The sequence below is a fragment of the Pithys albifrons genome, chromosome 3 (genome assembly GCF_047495875.1).
Source record: "Pithys albifrons albifrons isolate INPA30051 chromosome 3, PitAlb_v1, whole genome shotgun sequence".
NCBI lineage: Eukaryota > Metazoa > Chordata > Aves > Passeriformes > Thamnophilidae > Pithys > Pithys albifrons.
In genome coordinates, this window is record NC_092460.1 from 47,319,969 (window position 1) to 47,338,131 (window position 18,163).

General features: G+C 39.9%; 1 protein-coding gene across 2 annotated transcripts in view; it reads right to left on the reverse strand.

Moving 5' to 3' along the window:
• LARGE1 (LARGE xylosyl- and glucuronyltransferase 1) overlaps window positions 1-18,163 on the reverse strand; it is a 216,455-nt gene that overhangs the window by 113,760 nt on the left and 84,532 nt on the right. For both annotated transcript variants that reach the window (XR_011697439.1, XM_071551666.1), the window contains exon 5: window positions 11,911-12,082. Coding sequence is in view for 1 of the 2 variants with exons in the window: in XM_071551666.1 (XP_071407767.1) it covers window positions 11,911-12,082 (172 nt within the window). In the remaining variant the exon portion in view is untranslated. The remainder of the gene's footprint in view (window positions 1-11,910; window positions 12,083-18,163) is intronic.

Genomic DNA, 18,163 nt, shown 5'->3' on the forward strand with positions numbered 1-18,163 from the left:
GCCTTTGTGCACATCAGACCTGGCTGAGGTCAGCCAACTCTTTTTACTTGTGACCCCTAACAGGGGTCTAGAGTCGAAAGGACAGCATATTTGAAGATTGCTCCTCCAACTATTCACATTTTTTTTTGTAGTTAGCCTAAAAAAGAAGCTGGAAGTTCAAAGCAGGAATGTTTATGTAAATCAGGGAATATAGACTAGACTTCTTTACTGATGTAAGCCAGTGCCATTGTGTTCATTCTAATGTTTTACAAAGGCAGTTTATATCAGCTGAGTTGTACTCTTTCAGGATTTTAGGACACCAGCATAAAAACATTCAGATGATAATTTCTCAACCCCAGACATATGGTAACGTCCATGCATGTCCAAATACTGTTACAAATTAGTGCCAATATGACCCTGAAGCAGGTTGGCAAAACCCTACAGAACGTCACTTTGCACCTGCAATAATGATAACCTGAAGCATACATAAATGAAATATTACTGTCTATTGAGCATAACGTGTGCAGGAAGACATGGCAATGCAATGAACTAATGAAGTTCAGGAGACATGTACCAGTTTCAGAGGAGATGTGCATTTCAGCAAGTTGCTGCAAGCATAAACTGGCAGACACTTAGTGTTGATGACAGAAGAGTGGTAGCACTGAGTCAGCCAAGGACAGTTTCAAATAAGTATGGTGGCTCACTTTGCTGTAGGGCTTTCATCCAGCCCAAAGTTACTTATCTCAGTAGGGCAGAACCAGTAAGCATCTCCTCGGTCCTCAGATGGTTCATGGTCTGGCTTATTTGTCAACAACACCACTGAGTGCTTTAACACCTCTGGTCCTATCCCACCTCTGTTCCCAACAGACAAATTCTCTTGTGTCAGAATGGCACTTACTTGAGAGCTCCCCCAGTCCCTAAGCAGCAAGGAAAAAAACACCACAGCCCCAAATGCAGACGTAAGTAGGCTCAGGATTTCACTTAGCTGTGCTAATAGTTAATGGCTTTAAAGAATCTGTTCTACTGACATGTTCAGTTCCACCTCTAAAATGAATTCCAGAACCACATGCACCAGAAGCAGCTGACACAGGGGTTGTGTTACACTGAAGAAAGAATACCATCAGCTTAGATCTTGAGATCCTTTTAAATATTTAGGCAGTGCAAAGGCAACATAAATTGGCCTGGCTTTCCCCCAGAAAATGTCTGATGTACATCTCTTCCACTGACATGATTTTGCACACAATTTACTAGAGCTATGGATCTCGCACTTCAAGTCCAAATTCTTTTCAGGACTGTGAATTTCATTGTGACTAAGTGCAGGAAATAAAATAAGAATACAGAGAAGTTGTGGACATATTTTGTGCCTGAGCTGTACAATATGTTTATCAATCACCTTTTGGTTTATATCTAGAAGGGCTATGACAAAATTCTTTTTGTTCTTAGCAGTATCTCAAAGGACAAAAATATTCACTTTCAGAAGTCAGAGGGATAAATGCCCCTTGGTTTAACTGAACTGCTTGGCCCATGCTGAACGCAGCTGGACATTACTGCAAAGGACATGGAATGGAGTCAGCTTGAAATTTAAGTAAAATAAAATCACCTGAGAGATGCAGCATGAACTTGCCCATTACACACATAGCTAATTCTTTCTTTTAGATTGTTAGGGTTAAAATAGGGGGTTAAAACATCCCTGATTCTCTAGATTAATTGGAAAAAGGAAACCTCTCTGGGCTCTACTATTTCCACAAAATTGGACTGATTACTGATTTCATCTTAGTATTTAACTTTTAGTTCATGTAACTATTCCCAGGTTTTGCTCATCATACATTTATACACAGTCTTAGTGCTGTTATGTAACAAATTGGTTTAATTTTGTACACACATTTCCCTCTTACACGGCTGTGCAGAGAGCAATACCATGCACTCACCCTGCTGATGGGATAATCATACCATTGACCTCTGGGCAACCCTACAGCTTGAACCTGTGAGACAGATATTCCCTACTCCACTTTTCCCTATGCAAATACATGTGCTGCCAAGGACAATATTACAGACATAATTTGCAACATAAAACCAAACAGTTGAAACCTCGAGTGAGAGCTTTGTAATTGGAAATTGGGCCTTAGGTCCTTAAAAATATGGATTGTTAGTGCAGAACAAAGTAGGTTCAGAGAATATGCCTGGTTCAGAGAAGGAGAAAACAGAAAATCAAGTTATTACAATGCATGTCACAGAGAACTGTGAGAAGTGTATGCGCTTGATAGATTGCATGCGATCAGAATGAGGGCCTTAGGCACGGAAATCTAGCTATTAAATATCATTTTTTCTTTAGTCCTATTAATATAACTATCAAACCTTACCGTAAACTTCATTTGTTAGGTGAATGACCCATGTGACTCTTTTGCTTTGCTTTTCCACACATGCAGAGGTTACTTATCATTACACATTATTAATTGGTGGACAGGCTGCCACTCCCTTCACATTCACTGCCTGCTCATGCACTTGCCATGCTTTACTGTCACCTAAGAAATGCAGAGTGACTGGCCGGAGAGATTAGTATATGGGCTTAATTTGTGTGCTCCACCCAAGCAGACTGGCAGACATTCAGGGTTTGGGGGGGTTAATAACCCTACAAACAAAATATAATTAAACAAGTTGTAAATTGACAGGGCAAGGGGACTGAATGTATCTGAGAGGAACCATGTCTACAATTGCACAAGAAGGTGAACAGATTATACGAGAAAATTAGCAACTTAAAACATTTACTGGCGGACAGCAACTCCTGACTGATTTCCCCTGTTTAGTTTGGATGAGGGGGGCTTATTATTATTTTTCTCCTCGGTTCCTTCTCACCCCCTGTTCTCATATGTTTACATTTTAACACAGCCTACTGGCATGTCATTCCCAGAAATACATTTTCCTCTGCCAATAACAAACATGCAAAGCAGAAATGCTTCTTATCCTAGTGTGCACCCTCTGGGAGCTGGAATTTCTAGCTTCTGAAAAAGCACAGCTTTTGCTAGTCAAGTGAGATAGAGATATGCACTTTGCTCCTTTGATGCCATGCTCTACCCAGACTTCTCTTAGTAAATATTTGCAAGGCAGTTCAAAAAGCTCTAGGTCCATTCTCCACAGCTGTAGTACTGGAGATTAATAGAATTAAATCTCTTTAAATTCTGAAGAAATTGCTCAGAGGAGAAACTGGTTTTTTTTGCTTTAACACTGTGTGAGTCATACAATGTTTAGTTTGAGTGTTGGATACATCATAGCATCAAAGCCAAAAAGACAGCTGTAGAATGAGTGGCAGGTTAAAAAAAAATGGAGAACAATAATGTAGAAAGAGCACTAGATTGATGTTGAGAAGGTAGAATAAAAGTCCTCAAAATTTTAGTGTTGCCAACAAGATTTTATTACAAATCTTGTAGTATGTGGTGGGTTTCTATTTTAAAAACTCCAGTTATGGTATCAAAAGATAACAAAAGAATATCAGCTTTCATTTATAATTAAAACATCCCTAGCTCCCACAAGAATAAGGTTGAAAACATGACCAAAGGGTATCCCTTGGAAATCAAAATGGAAAAGTAAAGAACCCAAATAGTTCATTTTATTTTAGAATTTACCCCACCATGAGTTATACCCAGTTTCTTTTCAGTCTTGGCCTTTCACCTCTAAATATTTCTGCCTGATGGCAGAAACAGACAAAGAGCCATTCAGCTAAAATGGAACTACAGATGTTTCAGAAACTGCAGCCATTCAATTTTGGCAGCAATTCATAATCAGAATTTTCTGATTATGTCCCTTGTCACATTATAATCCATAAACTAGAATGTGCACATGCTGATCCATATAATAAACTCTCTCCCTTGGAGCTCATTTACTGAGGTCAACCTTCTCACATACAGCCTTCTCAATAAAGGAATATCACAGCAAAGTAAACTGCAATTAGTAAAAAAAAAATAAAAAAGACTTTTTAGCCAGTCAGCTTATCTGACAAGTGTAGAGAGAGAGAGAAATGTTTTCCCCAGACCCAGAGAATCAGCAGGTCCCATCGCTTTGTTTGATCCCCTCCTAATTAAAGTCAGCAAAATTGACCCCCAATCCCAGTTAGACACTTGTCTTTTCTTTTTTCCCCCCAAATATCCTAAACTCCTACTTCCTTTGACTTGACATCAGTGTTCTCCTGTAGTTCCACACACAGATGATAACAAGAGCATCATGAGATAGGGGAGCACAACATGCCCCAACTGCTATCAGCTATAGATAAAAAACAGGAGTCTTTATCGATGAAGCTTCAAAGATTCTGTAGCAGTAAAGAAGAAAACACCACAATATAACAATCAGGAACAGAAAATCTTAAGTAGACAGAGTCTCCACAGGGACCTTTTCAAAGGGAAAATGTATTTCATTTGTATAATAATCCTAGAATGAGCTATGTTCTGTAGTCTAACTGTTGAACACTTACACAAATCTTTCAGAAACTAACAGATGTTTCTTTTATGAGGAAAGACAAGTGTCATTTGGCCTTTTTAGACACTTATGAAAATTCAGATAATTTTAAGCTATTTTAATAGCTTCCTGACAATTTTATTAATGCACTCTGCTATAATGTGATCCTGTTTCCTTCACAAAAAGACTGACTCATACCATGGATTTTTATACACACCAAGGTGCATGTTGCTAATGCCTTTCTCTTGATTAGGAAGAAAAGAAAGCCTATTGTACTGACCAGAAGAAACAGAAAGATCTCTGCAGGACTGAACATAAACAGTGTGTCAGCCCGCAGAGATCCTGTCTCAGAATCATCTGGCAGCTTTAATGATTTACTCAGTGTAAACTGACAGACTGAACTACAGAACCTGCCCAGAATCAATTCTGTGACTCAAATCCTGCCTTGAGCCATAGGTGACAATGAATTTTAAATTTTAATCTTGGCAACAACTGAAAATTTTAAATCATCACAGGAAGAGCACACCTATAAAAAGCACAATCTTTGCAGGAGAGTCAAAGGCTGTGATAGGTACAGTTTATTAAAACAGGGCTTCACTGATAGAGCCAAATTCAGGGAAATTTATACAGCACCTGCTGACTCTGCCTGACTCTCACCAGTGCCATCAGCATCTCGCCTTCTGGCACATTAAATTCATACGCAAATGAAAAGTTATGCATGCATCTGACATTACAACCTTATGCGTAATAGTTCTTGTAGGAATATAATTACTAAACCCCCCAAACAAGACGCTTAATTTTGTGAAGGTTGTATTTTTCCTTTTTTTTTTTGTTTGTTTTGTTTTGTTTGCTATTTTTCCTGACAAAGCTGCAAAAGTAGTACAACCCTAGATTGTTACCTCAGGCATTCTGCAGAACAATATGCCAAAGCACCCACATACTATTTGCAAATTTTAAGTTTAGGATTGACTATGTGCCAGTCCCTCTTCAGCTGTGGGCACTTGATCCTGCATCAAAATCTCTGCTGACCTTTTCTGGTATCTATGATGTCAGTATGGATTTTTATCATTGTTTTAGCTCCTGACACAAAGCTAACAGCTCCTATACCATGTTTTTATTCATGCAAAGTATAAATCTGTGAATCTCAGTCTTCCTGTCAAGCTTGCCAGTTTTCCTTCTTGCATGCTCTACTAATGGAGGTAAGTGACTCTTCCTTATTACCTTCATCAGCTTTCCAGAGAAGACTTACCTGCCCCAATGAACAATAATTGTAGTTTAAATTCTCTGGATGACTTAGGATAAAAGTAGAGTTACTTGAAATGCACTAGTTACATACTATGCAGTCTGTATTGTTTAAAAGTACTTGAAATATTCATCGTATCATCTAGCTGGATTGTGAGACTAGCATGTACCAGTAGTAAGACATCACTGTTCAGTACAGCCTCTGAGTTCTGACATGTACTTAGAAAAACCATAATGCCCTTTGATGTAGTCTTCAATTTAACACAGAGCTCCTCAACATTGATCTCCACAGGGATTACTCAGGTCTCATTTGTGAGTCTCAGCTGTGACTCATTCATAGCAATGGCCTAAAGGAATGAGGCAGACACAAGAATTGTCACCTGACTCTAGATAAAGCACAAAGACAGCCCCTTGCTATTTATATGTACAGCACCCAGCACAAAGAGACTCTGATCCTGACTGAAACTGCAACCTGTAACACAAATAATTATGACGACTGTTATAGTCAGGTCCCAAATAAATGCACAATACCATCTGCAATGAATAATCTTGAAAATCCATATTTAACATAAAGTTAAATTAAAATTCAGAAGTCTGTAAACAAGAATCCACATTTCAGTACCAAGAGTTTGGGTTAGCAAGACTAATAAAACAATTAGCAGATGTGGCCTTTAAAAGAATTTTAAGATCATGGTACAGAATATAGCTTTGGACTCATTGTTTTCTCAGAAGAATTTGCACAATTTCTGCAATAAAAGTATATTGGTTACACTAACCCTTGCTGTCTGAAACCCTTTGCAGCACTTCATCCAAGAATGCACTATGATCTACAGTCCCACTTTTTTGCCCTCAGGCTACGTGGTTTCTCAAGTTTAGAACTGTCAAAATCCAGTGAAAGATGAATAGAAACATAATCAGTGTCAACTAAGTCAGAGAAAACGTGCATGACAGGTTATTTCACCAGACTGGCTGCACACTCAACCTTTGAAGTCAGTATTTTGGAGCTATATATCAGTTATAGAGAAACAGATTACCTATCTATAGGGCAAGAGAGAATGAGGCTAAAGCAGAAATGCCCAAATCCCAGCTGAAAAGCTGGATATGACTTGAAATTTAAGTTACTGGTTCCCAAAGACATATTTATGCATAGATATTGCAGCTTGCATATAAAAGGAATAATAATTATCCAATCCCCATTGACTAAGAAAAATTGTTAAATGTTATATTGCTTGAGACATCGTTTCAGGCTACCAAAGAGAGGTGTAAATTTCTCCCAAAGCCCAGGGTTGCCACTTCAAAGAAGAGAATTTCAAATTCTGCATTCAGCTACAGAACAGTTGGATCATTTTTTGTAAGGACATATGCAAAGAGCTTATCAGAAAAGGGCAGAGGAGAAATAATTTACAAAGAAATCCTACTTCCTTTTTTCCATTTACAAATGTAGTAGTACCTTTACTACCTAAAATACTAAGTTACTATGTAAGGGTGTGATCTTGTCATCAACTCTTAAGACAACTGGAAGAAGAACCTTTGCAGAACAAGGATTCTGGGTATTGCAGGTACTATTTAAACATATTGTAGGTCTTTCTACACCGCACATTGGACCTGGTTAAATTGCAAGACAGACCTGAATGTTTCTTCCAAGCATGGTGTCCTAGAAGAAAAGAATCTGAGCTACTGGTCTCCCTTTGTTACAATTTTTGTTTGGAAGAAAAGTCTTCCTGAGCGCAGAAAGAATCAGAGACTCTAAGACCTTCTCTCTCTCTATGTCTGCAATTAGGAAAAGGCTGTGCTGGACTACCTCCTCAGTTATCCTGCAGCAACCCACAGATGGAAGCTCTTGCCTTTCCTGCACTAATGTGAAAAATTCTTCTATTTGCTCAAAAAGCATCCTGGTGAAAGCAGGTTTGTAATGGCAGCTTCTAGCCATCAACTGGGTGTTTGAACATTTCTAGAAGGAGACCCAGTGGGCCTAGAGCAGCCCTCCAAGGTGGGGTTGGGCACAGGGTCAGGTTCCTTTGAAGAGTAGCCTTTCCTTTCATAGGAGTTTTATTACTCTTCTGTGTGTGCAATATTTCAACAAGTATACTAGATTGCCCCAAAGAAATTTTCATAAACTTACCTGGGACTTCTGAGAGAGAAACAAAGAACAGATTAAAACATTAGTTTAGGAAAACATCCTTTAGAGAAATATTTGGGGCTAATGACATGAGACAATCTTTGAATCTTTTGTAATGTTGGAAGGAGAAATAAAAAGACACTTGGGAAAAATTGAGAATCACCACATAATTTAAACCAAACTCTTACAAAGCAGTAAAAGTGTATCAGTATCTCTCCAACTTACTTGTCCTTCCTTCCATTCCCACTGAATCATAGAATGATACCATCATTGAGATTGAAAAAGACCTTTACGTCCAACTGTTAAACTAACACTACCGAGTACACCACTAAACCTAAGTGCGTATCTACACAGCTTTTAAATACTCCCAGGGATGGTGACCCCATCACTTCCTGGCAGCCTCTTCCGATGCTTAACAACCCTTTCCATGAAGAAATTTTTCCTAATATCAAATCTAAACCTCCCGTGGTGCAAGCTGAGACCACTCTTGTCCTATTGTTTGTTACTTGGGAGAAGAGACCTACCCCCACTTGGCTACAGCCTCTTCTCAGGTAGTTGTAGAGAGTGGTAAGGCCCCACCATGAGCCTCCTTTTCTCCAAGATAAACAACCCCAGATTCCTCAGCTGCTTCTTGTAAGACTTGTTCTCCACATCCTGCATCAGCTTTCTTGCCCTTTTGTGGACTCACTCCAGCACCTCAGTATCTTTCTTGTAGAGAAGGGCCCAGAACTGAACGAAGTACTTGGGGGTGTGGCTTCACCAGTGCCGACTATTGTGGGAGAGTCACTTACCTAGTCCTGCTGGCCACCATCTGACACAAGTCAGGATGCCACTGGCCTTCTTGCCCACCTGGGCACACTACTAGCTCATGTTCAGCTGCTGTCAGTCAGCACTTCCAGGACGTTTTCCACTGGGCAGTTCTCCAACCACTCGCCCCAAGCCTGTAGCACTGGGTTGTTATGACCCAAGTTCAGGACCCAGCACTTTGCCTTGTTGAAACTCAGGGAACTTGTCTTGGCCCATTGATACAGCCTGTCCAGATCCTTCAGGAGATCAACATTCCCACTCAGCTTGGTGTCATCTGCAACCTGACTGAGCATGCATTGATCCCCCTGTCCAGATCATTGATAAAGGTATTAAACCAAACTGGCCCCAATACTGAGCCCTAGGAGACACCACTAGTCACTGGCTATCATATGTATTTAGCTCCACTCACCACCAGCCAGTTTTTTACCCAGAGAACAGTGTACGTGTCCAAGCCATGAGCAGCCAGTTTCTCCAAGAGATTGCTGTGAGAGACAGTGTCAAAGACTTTATACAAAAGTTTAAGTAGACAACATCCACAGCCATTCTTTCATCCACTGAGGAAGTCGCTGTGTCATAGAAGGAAATCAGGTTGGTCAAGCAAGACCTGCCTTTGACAAACCCATGCTGACAGGGCCTGATCCTCTGGTTGTCCCGCATGTGCCACATGATGGCACTCATGGTGACCTGCTCCAAGACCTCTAGCACCAAAGTCAGGCTGACAGGTCTGTAATTCCCTGGATCCTTCTTCGGGCCCTTCTTGTAGATGAGCATCACATTTGTCAAACTCCACTCCACTGGGACCTCCCTGGTTAGTCAGGACTGCTGATTGAGTCAGAGGTGCACAACCCCCCCCCCCCCGCCTACCCCCCCCAGTTGCCTCCCTCCCCAGCTGAGTCAGAAAATTATCTTCCAGGGACTTCCCAGACTGTTTCCTATTCTTTGTGTTGTATTGCCAGCAGACATCTGGTAAGTTCAAGTCCTCCATAAGAATAAGGGCTAGTGATTATGAGATTTCTCCCAGCTGCTTATAGACTATTTCTTCTGGCTCTTCATCCTGGTTGGGTGGTCTAAAACAGACTCCCACCATGGTATCTGTCTTGGCTTTCCATCTGATTCTTACCCATAGACACTCAACACTATTGTCACTGTCATTGAGGTCGTCTTTGGAACTGCAGCCTATGACACAAGCTGGAGAAAAGCTTGTGCTTGGACACTTTAATTTCTCTCTCCTCCCCAACATTTAGGATCCAAAGCCCTCTCCCACCCTAGCTTAACACTTGGGGTTATGGGACTGTCCTATCGATTCTTTCTTTGTGCTTGACTGCCTGGTAGATGAGCAGATGTAGACACTGACCAATTTATTGCCAGAATTAAAAAAATGTGGAGAATCAAGTGGTTGGCTGAAATTAAAAGACACACCAGAAAACTTACAAAATCATACCTTTAGGAGTTGTGCTATGTATGTTTTGAGTGCTAGCAGCAGCCCAGGAATTCTGTCTCCATGTGTAAGTTAGAGCTTTTCACAGCTCTAATCAAGTGATCGTTCTTGCCTAGCTCTATGGAGACTGACTTAAACACACTTTTTTATTTCCATCAATTATTCTTCTCCATGTTTCCATATTTTCTATCTGTTCTTTCAATCTTACATCTGTCTCTGCTTCATGTTTCTCTCCTTACAAGCAGTCTTTATGCTTGGTTTCATTCCCCCAGTAAAAAAGCGAGGGATCTTCATTGAAATTACGGCAGAAAACATAACCAAGGAGATGATCCCCCTCAATGTCTCAATTCAGAATTTGCTCTCTTTGACCATGCAGTACTCTATGTCCAAGTTCAGTTCATACACAGTTCTTTACCTGTTATGTCATACTAATACTCCATATTCAGTAAAATATCACTATTATGGAACAGCAGTACACAGTGAGACAGTACAATAGCGCAGCATTACTCCTTATGCACACATTTGTGTTAATTATTGTTGTCAAGGTCTATGTTCATATGAAACTCAAGGTTCAGTGGAGGGAAAGGCTTCGCAAGAGGTCTGAACAGTGACTGAAGACAAGGAAAAATTTTATATTCCTTAATGAAGAAAGACTGTGACTAACTTGGTTAAGTAAAAAGGTGATTGCTTCTGGCTTGCTGAAAGGACATCTGTGTATCCCCAGAAGGGAAAGGAAACAAATGCAGGAAGAAGTAAGCACTAGAACCCAGTCCTTGACTGTAGAGCTGAAGATAATAGATCCTGTCCCCCATCTGGGTACTGGGAAAGGCCAAGAGGCCTTGTGGATTTCAGCAGGGAATAAGTACAGTAAATGTGCACTCTTTTCTGTTGCCCTCCTAATGGAGTGGTGTATTTTAGCTTCTGTAAATAAATACCCCCATTTCCTTATGCTGACTTTGCTTGAGATGATATTGGGTGAGCAGATGAAATGAACCAAGGTTACAATTTTACAGGGTTGTAAAGCTTCCAATCAGGACGTTGGAATGTCTCTGTGCTTACCAGCACTGCAGTACATATTCTGAGAGCAAGAGGAAAACAATAGGGTCTGTCTCCGACTCTGAACAGCTGGCAACACTGGAACCCGGGAGAATTATATGGTTTTAGCAGTGTGCTAGCTAGGAAAGTGTTCTGGTTTGTGACAGGGTAGTAGGGAACTTCTTTGTGATCATCTCCTTAGAGAGTTCCTCTGAAAGTCTCCTTTCTTGGATAAACTATGATGTACATTTTCAAGGACCTGTGGGAAATGGGGATAGGTAGAAAAAACCATTCTATGTGGATACTTAGAACTGAAAAACCTTTATCAACTCATTAAGAGGAGCAAGCGGCAATTCATTTCTATTCACATGTGTAACTGCTCCCTTCACCCTTCTCCCTGGTTCAAGAATGATCCTAACTTCATTCACTTTCAGAGGTAACATGGAAAAGTTATACTATATAATAATTATTTTTTATTAATAAAAAAGTACTAAGCCCCAAGTTCTTCCAAGTATAGAATTCAAGAGCTACTGGAATGGTACATCAATACAGCATGCTTATAATTCTTTATCATCAACTGTATTGTCAAGCTTTCACCTGTTGCAAATAATCAGATCAATAAAATCAACTACACAGATAATCAGTGTTGTCAATCATTCTATACAGAGCATCACTGAGAAAAGACCTCACAAAGAGAACAATTATATTCAAACACCAAAAACTAAAAGAGTGAAAACATTTAACAAACCTCAGATAGCCATTTCACCCACACTGTATTGTTTGCTTTAATATTCTCCCTCTCCCCACCCCAAACAAGAACAGTAAAGAAAAATCATTAAAATACCTTTGAACTTGTGAAAGACGGCCCATAGCTCAGCAATGTCAGTGGCAAATGTGATGTCTGTGTCGAGGACAATGACTCGCTCAAGATTGGAAGGCAGAGTCTTAGTCAGAACCAGCTTCATCAGCCCGTAAATCCCAGAGTAGTGTTTGTTGGGGATCCAAGACACTTCCGACTTGACAGGAAATGGGAAGTGGGAAAGAAGAAGAAAAAATAATCCTTATCAGAGAGAGAGAAACTTTTTCTGACACTCGTTTCTTGTAATAGTGGAAGATCTCCAAGTTCGAAAGCCATCTAAAATTCTGCTTTTAAATTTACTTCAGAAAGTTCTGAAATACACTGAAACCTGGGGGGGGGGGGGAGAACCTCTTTGCAGCAACCACTTTAGACAATATAATTAAAATTAGTTAAGCCTTTCTGGTACAATTCATTCTGAGACATTCATGTATCTTGATAGAATTTAAATATATTTTTAATCTAGAACTGCAGGTATATTGTACACTACTTTCATTTTCAACCAAAACGAAATAAATAAATTTGTGTTGCCATTCCTAGAATTTTCTGACTCTTGAGGTAGAAGTAGCAAATATAATTTTGTTCCTTATTTTTTAAAGATTTGGAAGTCAGAATTTCAAAAGACCAGTCATTTGGAATAATGGGCCCCAAAATTGCAAGTCAATTGCTTCATACAAACTCAAATTTTCCTTCAGCCTTGCACCTTTAACTTAAAACTACTGAGATCTCACCGACATGCTCAAGAGCAGAGAAAGTTACAGAGCATTTTTAGCCACATTTTTTGTTTGTTACATATTGAAGTGGCAAACTCAAACAATTTCATTTCTTCAGGACAGGCTAAACAAAACATTTCTACAGCTTCTAAAGTAAGTTGGGAGACTAAACTCCATAATTCATCCTCCTATTGTCAGTAGGATGTTCCATGAGCTATGTTTAATTTCTTTTTTGTGAGACTCAAGTTCTCAAGTATCAAAAATCAATTCTGAAAGTGGGATACAGATGTTTTTGAAAAGTTCCTATCTTTCCTGTATGAAACTCCTCTTGTTTAATGTTTTAAAGGGCATGCATTACAATTCCCAGATTTTAAGTTTTCCTTTGAGTCATGCTCTCATTAACTTCAATTAGTATTTTGTCTAGAGGGGACCTGAGCAAGATGGATTTCAGAATCTGCCCTGGAACGTTGTACTTCAGAGAAAGTAGGCAGGCTCTAAGTGCATTCATAAAACTGAGGAGATTTATTCTGTTGTTTAACTATCTATTCACTGGCATTGTAAAGTTTATTATATGAAATAGCATTTACACTAAAGAACTCATTTCCTCCAAAATCCTTAAAGAAAACCTTCCTGTAAGAAACTGAGTTCCTAGAATTTATTTGAAGTTGGAAACATGGTTGAAGAAAGGCTAATAATAGGTGCTTAGAACACATTTCTTCTTGAATATAAAGTAACGAGGCCTCTGATTATGTAAGGTAACATGCCCTGTTCCCTTTAAAATGGCACACAACTTTCCTGTGTATTCTCTGGATTCTTGTACCAGGGCAGAGCTTTCCCCCCATTAAGTTCATTAAAAAGAGAAGTAGAACAAACCTTTAAGGCAAAAGACAAAATTTTAACAGGAAAGGCAAGAAAAGCAGATTATCATAACAAAGCAAAATTGCAAACTGAAATGTGAAGTTATGTTTGTTTTTTTGAAAGCTCAATGCTCCCCAGAAATGTCTTCGATGTGTGTAACAGACAAAATTTCAAATCCACATCCTCAAAACTAGTTATTTGTGGTTCTAACTGTTCCACAGGGGGGCTTTAGGAATGGACCATCACATCAAAGTGACAGCAAAGCAGTATCTACCCTGCTTTTGCAAACCATATTGTTCTGTATCTGCCACTTGACATCCCTGTGCCTAACCAGTCATACCTGACATGTTAAAAGAGCCACTCATTTTACACTTGTTTCCTTTTACCTATCCCTATGCTATTCATTTTGGATGGCATGTCCTTCATTTTATTAGTACAAATGCAGTATTTCTCCAGAACAACACTTAATATATTTATGCAAATAAGCCTAATAAAGTAAGGGTTCAGATGTTGCTATTCAGATGAATAGCCTGAGACAAGCAGGAAAGGTAAAAGTTGGCTGGAAAATAAGTCACCTTCAAGGTGCAGTTACCTTCTTTTCTCTCAGGGTTCCCAGTATCTAACACCACTGCCACGTATCACTGAGAGGAAGAGATCCCTGCCTGGAAGTTCCTTCCAATCTGGCACACAGAAGCCAAAAGCCTGCCATCCTGAAGCCTGATGTCTGAAAGGATCACTTAAAAATGAAAGAAGCAGTCCCTGTTCCAAATGGTCCATCGCAGCTGGCTAGCACGTGTTTGATTTGAGCACACATTGAAGCTTGGACTATTAATCAGTTCAATTTATCTAAAGTTTTCTCTCCTGTGATGCAGAGTTGACTAAGACGGAAACAGAGATCCTAATTAGTCCTCAGCATAACTTCTTCGTGGCTCTGTAATTCATGAATAATGTAACAGTTCCAAATTCACACTAAGGAAAACTCCTTATGCTACACAAGAGCACTGTGAAAGCTCACTCTCTCTGGGTACTACACACAGTGTTACTACAAGAAATACAAGGGCAAGTGTTTGAACTTAGTTGTTGTCCTACTTTTGGCCAGGACCTGGAGCTTATTCTATACCACCTGATGTCATTGCTGGGGGTGGGGGAAAGGGACTCTCTGGCTCCTGAGAACAAGGGCGTGACTTCCCGTCGAAAAATGTGGAGGCATTTTCTGCCACTTTTTATTGTCTCAGGGTCTGGGGTGAGCATTTCTGCATTTGAATCACTCTCTCTTTTGTATACTTTTGTAATTATCAACCCATGACCTTCAACTTTCATGCCTCCAATTCTCAACTTCATCCCACAGGAGCAGGAAAAGGAAGGGGAAGGGTGGAGTGAGCGATTGGAATGTGGTTTGTGAGGGTCTTGGTGGAGGCTCTGAATTGGGGAGCACCACTGCTAAACCTCAACAGTTGTTACAGAGTGCCAATTTAAGATAGTTGTGGTGGGCTAACTCTTGCAAGAATTATTGAAAACCTCTTGAAAAATTCTGCAACCTTCAAGCTGCCCACTTTGATACGTCACAACATTTAGTCACTTTTTGTAAACATTTTCCAAATACTTTCTGTTAATACATATTTTTTCTCTATCATAATTAAAATGGCCCATATAAGCCACGTTTGTGAATTATCTGCTTTACAAGCTACATCAGAGTTGCCTTCAGAGAACAAATATTGCTAGAAGATACATGAGGAACAGAAAAAAATAGTAAAACAAGAAAGTGAAACAAAATAGTGTAACATACTTTGCCATTTGTGTAATTCCCAGTTCAGCAGAAATAGCACATCTTGGATCTCTAGCTCTCAAGATCTGGATTTTTATTCATGAGAGGAGAGTAAAAAGGCATTCAGCAGGTGCTGACAGTAATTCTTTTAAGTAAGTTAAGTGAAATAGCATCTACTCCCTAAAGGTCTTTCATCAGAACCATCTTTATTCTTTCCCTAATTGAACACAGAAAATACACTAAACTATCTAAATTATTTGAACATAAAAATTACATGCCCATGAGTCTGCATGCAGTACATAACTGATCACTCTGGTAAATGCCAGAGAAGTGGGAGCAACAGCCTTCATGTTCAGGGATACTTTACCAGCAAGTTGTCTTCCCTAACTATGCTCTCTCTGGGAAAAGCTAAACCACAGTTGTTCTTACACAATCTAACTCAGCTTTATCACAGCTGCTACCACTGCATAAATGTTGATCAGTTAGAAGAAGTGCCATTTTTAAGAGACAAGTCTGAAACAGATGTGCAGTTTAAAATCAAGTTTTTCTGGTTTGGTGAGTGAGAGAGGGGGAAATGCTGGTGCTCTCCTTGTTTGTGAAAGAACTGTATAGTGACTACATTCCAAAGCATTCAGGTATTTGTATTTTTAAAAATATTTGAGCCTGGTTGCCTCCACATTGTGATCACAAAGCACAATTCTTGTACTAAGTCATCACAAATTTATTCACACAGACTACAACTCTTACACTGTAAATCTTTAGGTAATTGTGTGATGTCTTCCTTTTTTTTTTTTCTTAAATTTTAATACGTTACTTTTCCCCTGCAAACAAATGATGAGGAAACTTGCCCAGGCTTTCCAGGTCAATGCTGACTTCACCACAGCTGTAAGTGAAATACCTATACAAGGACAGGCCACTTGAGCCTCTTTGAAAGGGATGGAGACTTGGTCCTATACACTTAGCAGAAAGCAAATATAGTACAAACATGAACAGAATGACAGTGACCAACACGGAAGAACAAAGAACTTAGGGTGTATCCTGTCAGATCAAGAGCCCACTGAGCTCAGTGGCTGGCACGTGGGAGTGGATCATGGCAGGTGCCTGCTGAAGAATATAAACCCAGGGAAATTCTACAGCAACACTGTCGCTATAATACTCCCACCCTGCAGCAATTTGCACCACATTTTGGAGGTACAGGTGGTATTTTTTTGATTAATAACTTTTGGTGGATTTTTCATCCATGAATTAGGTCGGCTTTTGAAGTTCTGCGAGTTTTCAGCAACCACCAGATCCTTCTGCAAAGTGTCACAGCTTCTTTACAAACTCCTGTTTCTTTGCACCCAGCTATCTACCAGTTTAATTTGTGTCACATTTTCACAAATCTACCAGAACTGCAAGTTAGCCAGTAGTCATGGCTAATCCAGAATCCATCATTTTACACATACAGTTAGGATTCTCTTATCTCATGTGTCTTATGCTGTTTTTATTAACAGCTGCCACTTGATCCTCAATGGGAAAAAGACAAAGAATAAAGGTCACAGAATGCGGAATCAGGGTGCAGGGATAGGTAGGTGCCTGTCACAAGCATAAGTGTGGAAAAGCACAGAGCAAGTGCTCTGGTTGAGTGAGCAGAAAAATGTATTTTGAAGTTAAGTGCCAGGATGAGATAGTTTCATATTTGCCGGAAGTCCAATCCATTAAATTCATTTATTATTACATTTCTATTTAAACCTCATGATCTTAAAGGTTATCAGTCTTATACTCCAAGATACTTAGTTTGCAAATGTGATTTTGCTGCACTCATCCTTACCTTTCCTACATTATTAAAATCATGATAAACAGACCAGTAAGATGAAGAACAAGAAAAGAGATTATGTATTTGCTGTCTTACCTTACTGTTGGTTTATATATACACAGACAGGAGCAAAAATACAGTAGCAAGCACAAAAGAACAGGAAATCCAAACTAAGATACTGTAGGACTGTACATGTTTCTCTCATTACTTACCATCTTCTCTGAAGTACTAGAGGTTGATAGAAAGCCTAAGAAACTGGTTTGCTATATGCTTCTTCAATTAGGAGGTGATATATGATAGCACCATTAAAGAAAGCTTTCAAAAGTTTTAGCTAGCTCCTCTAAAAACTTAAGACTGCATTTCCCCTGTAAATGCAGTGTTTCCCCACTTAATCAGACCTGATCACCTCCCCACCAAAAGAAAATCTATTCTGTTGAACTCCATACAGCATCACAGAATCACAGAATGAGGCTGGAAGGGACCTCTGGAGATCATCTGGTCCAACCTCCTCCTGGCAAACACATCCATCTACAGCCAGCTGCACAGGACTGTGCCCAGATGGCTTTTGATTATGCCCAAGGATGGCTACAATCTCACTGGGCAACCTGTGTTGGAGCTCAGTCACCCTCACAGTAAGAAAGTGTTTCCTGATGTTCAGAGGGAAACTCTGGTATTTCAGTTTGTGCCCATTTCCCCTTGTTCTGTCACTGGGTAACTCTGAAAATAGTCTGGCTCTGTCTTCTTCACACCCTCCCTCCCAGTATTTTACATCCATTGATGAGATCCTCCTTCAAGCCTTCTCTTCTCCAGGCTGAATAGTCCCAGCTCTCCTTGTACATGAGGTGTTCCAGTCCCTTCATCTTCCCAGTGGCCCTTGGCTGGACTCTCTCCATTAGTTTCATGCCTCTCTTGTACTGAGGTGCCCAGAACTGGACCCAACCCTCCAGGTGTGATCTCATCAAGGCTGAGCAGAGTGAAAGGATCACCTCCCTCAACTGGCTGTCAATGTTTTGTCTGATGCAGTCCATGACATCACTAGACTTTGTTGCAAGGGCACACTGCTGGTCATGTTCAGCCTGGTGATCCCTAGGTCCTTTTCTGCCAAGCTGC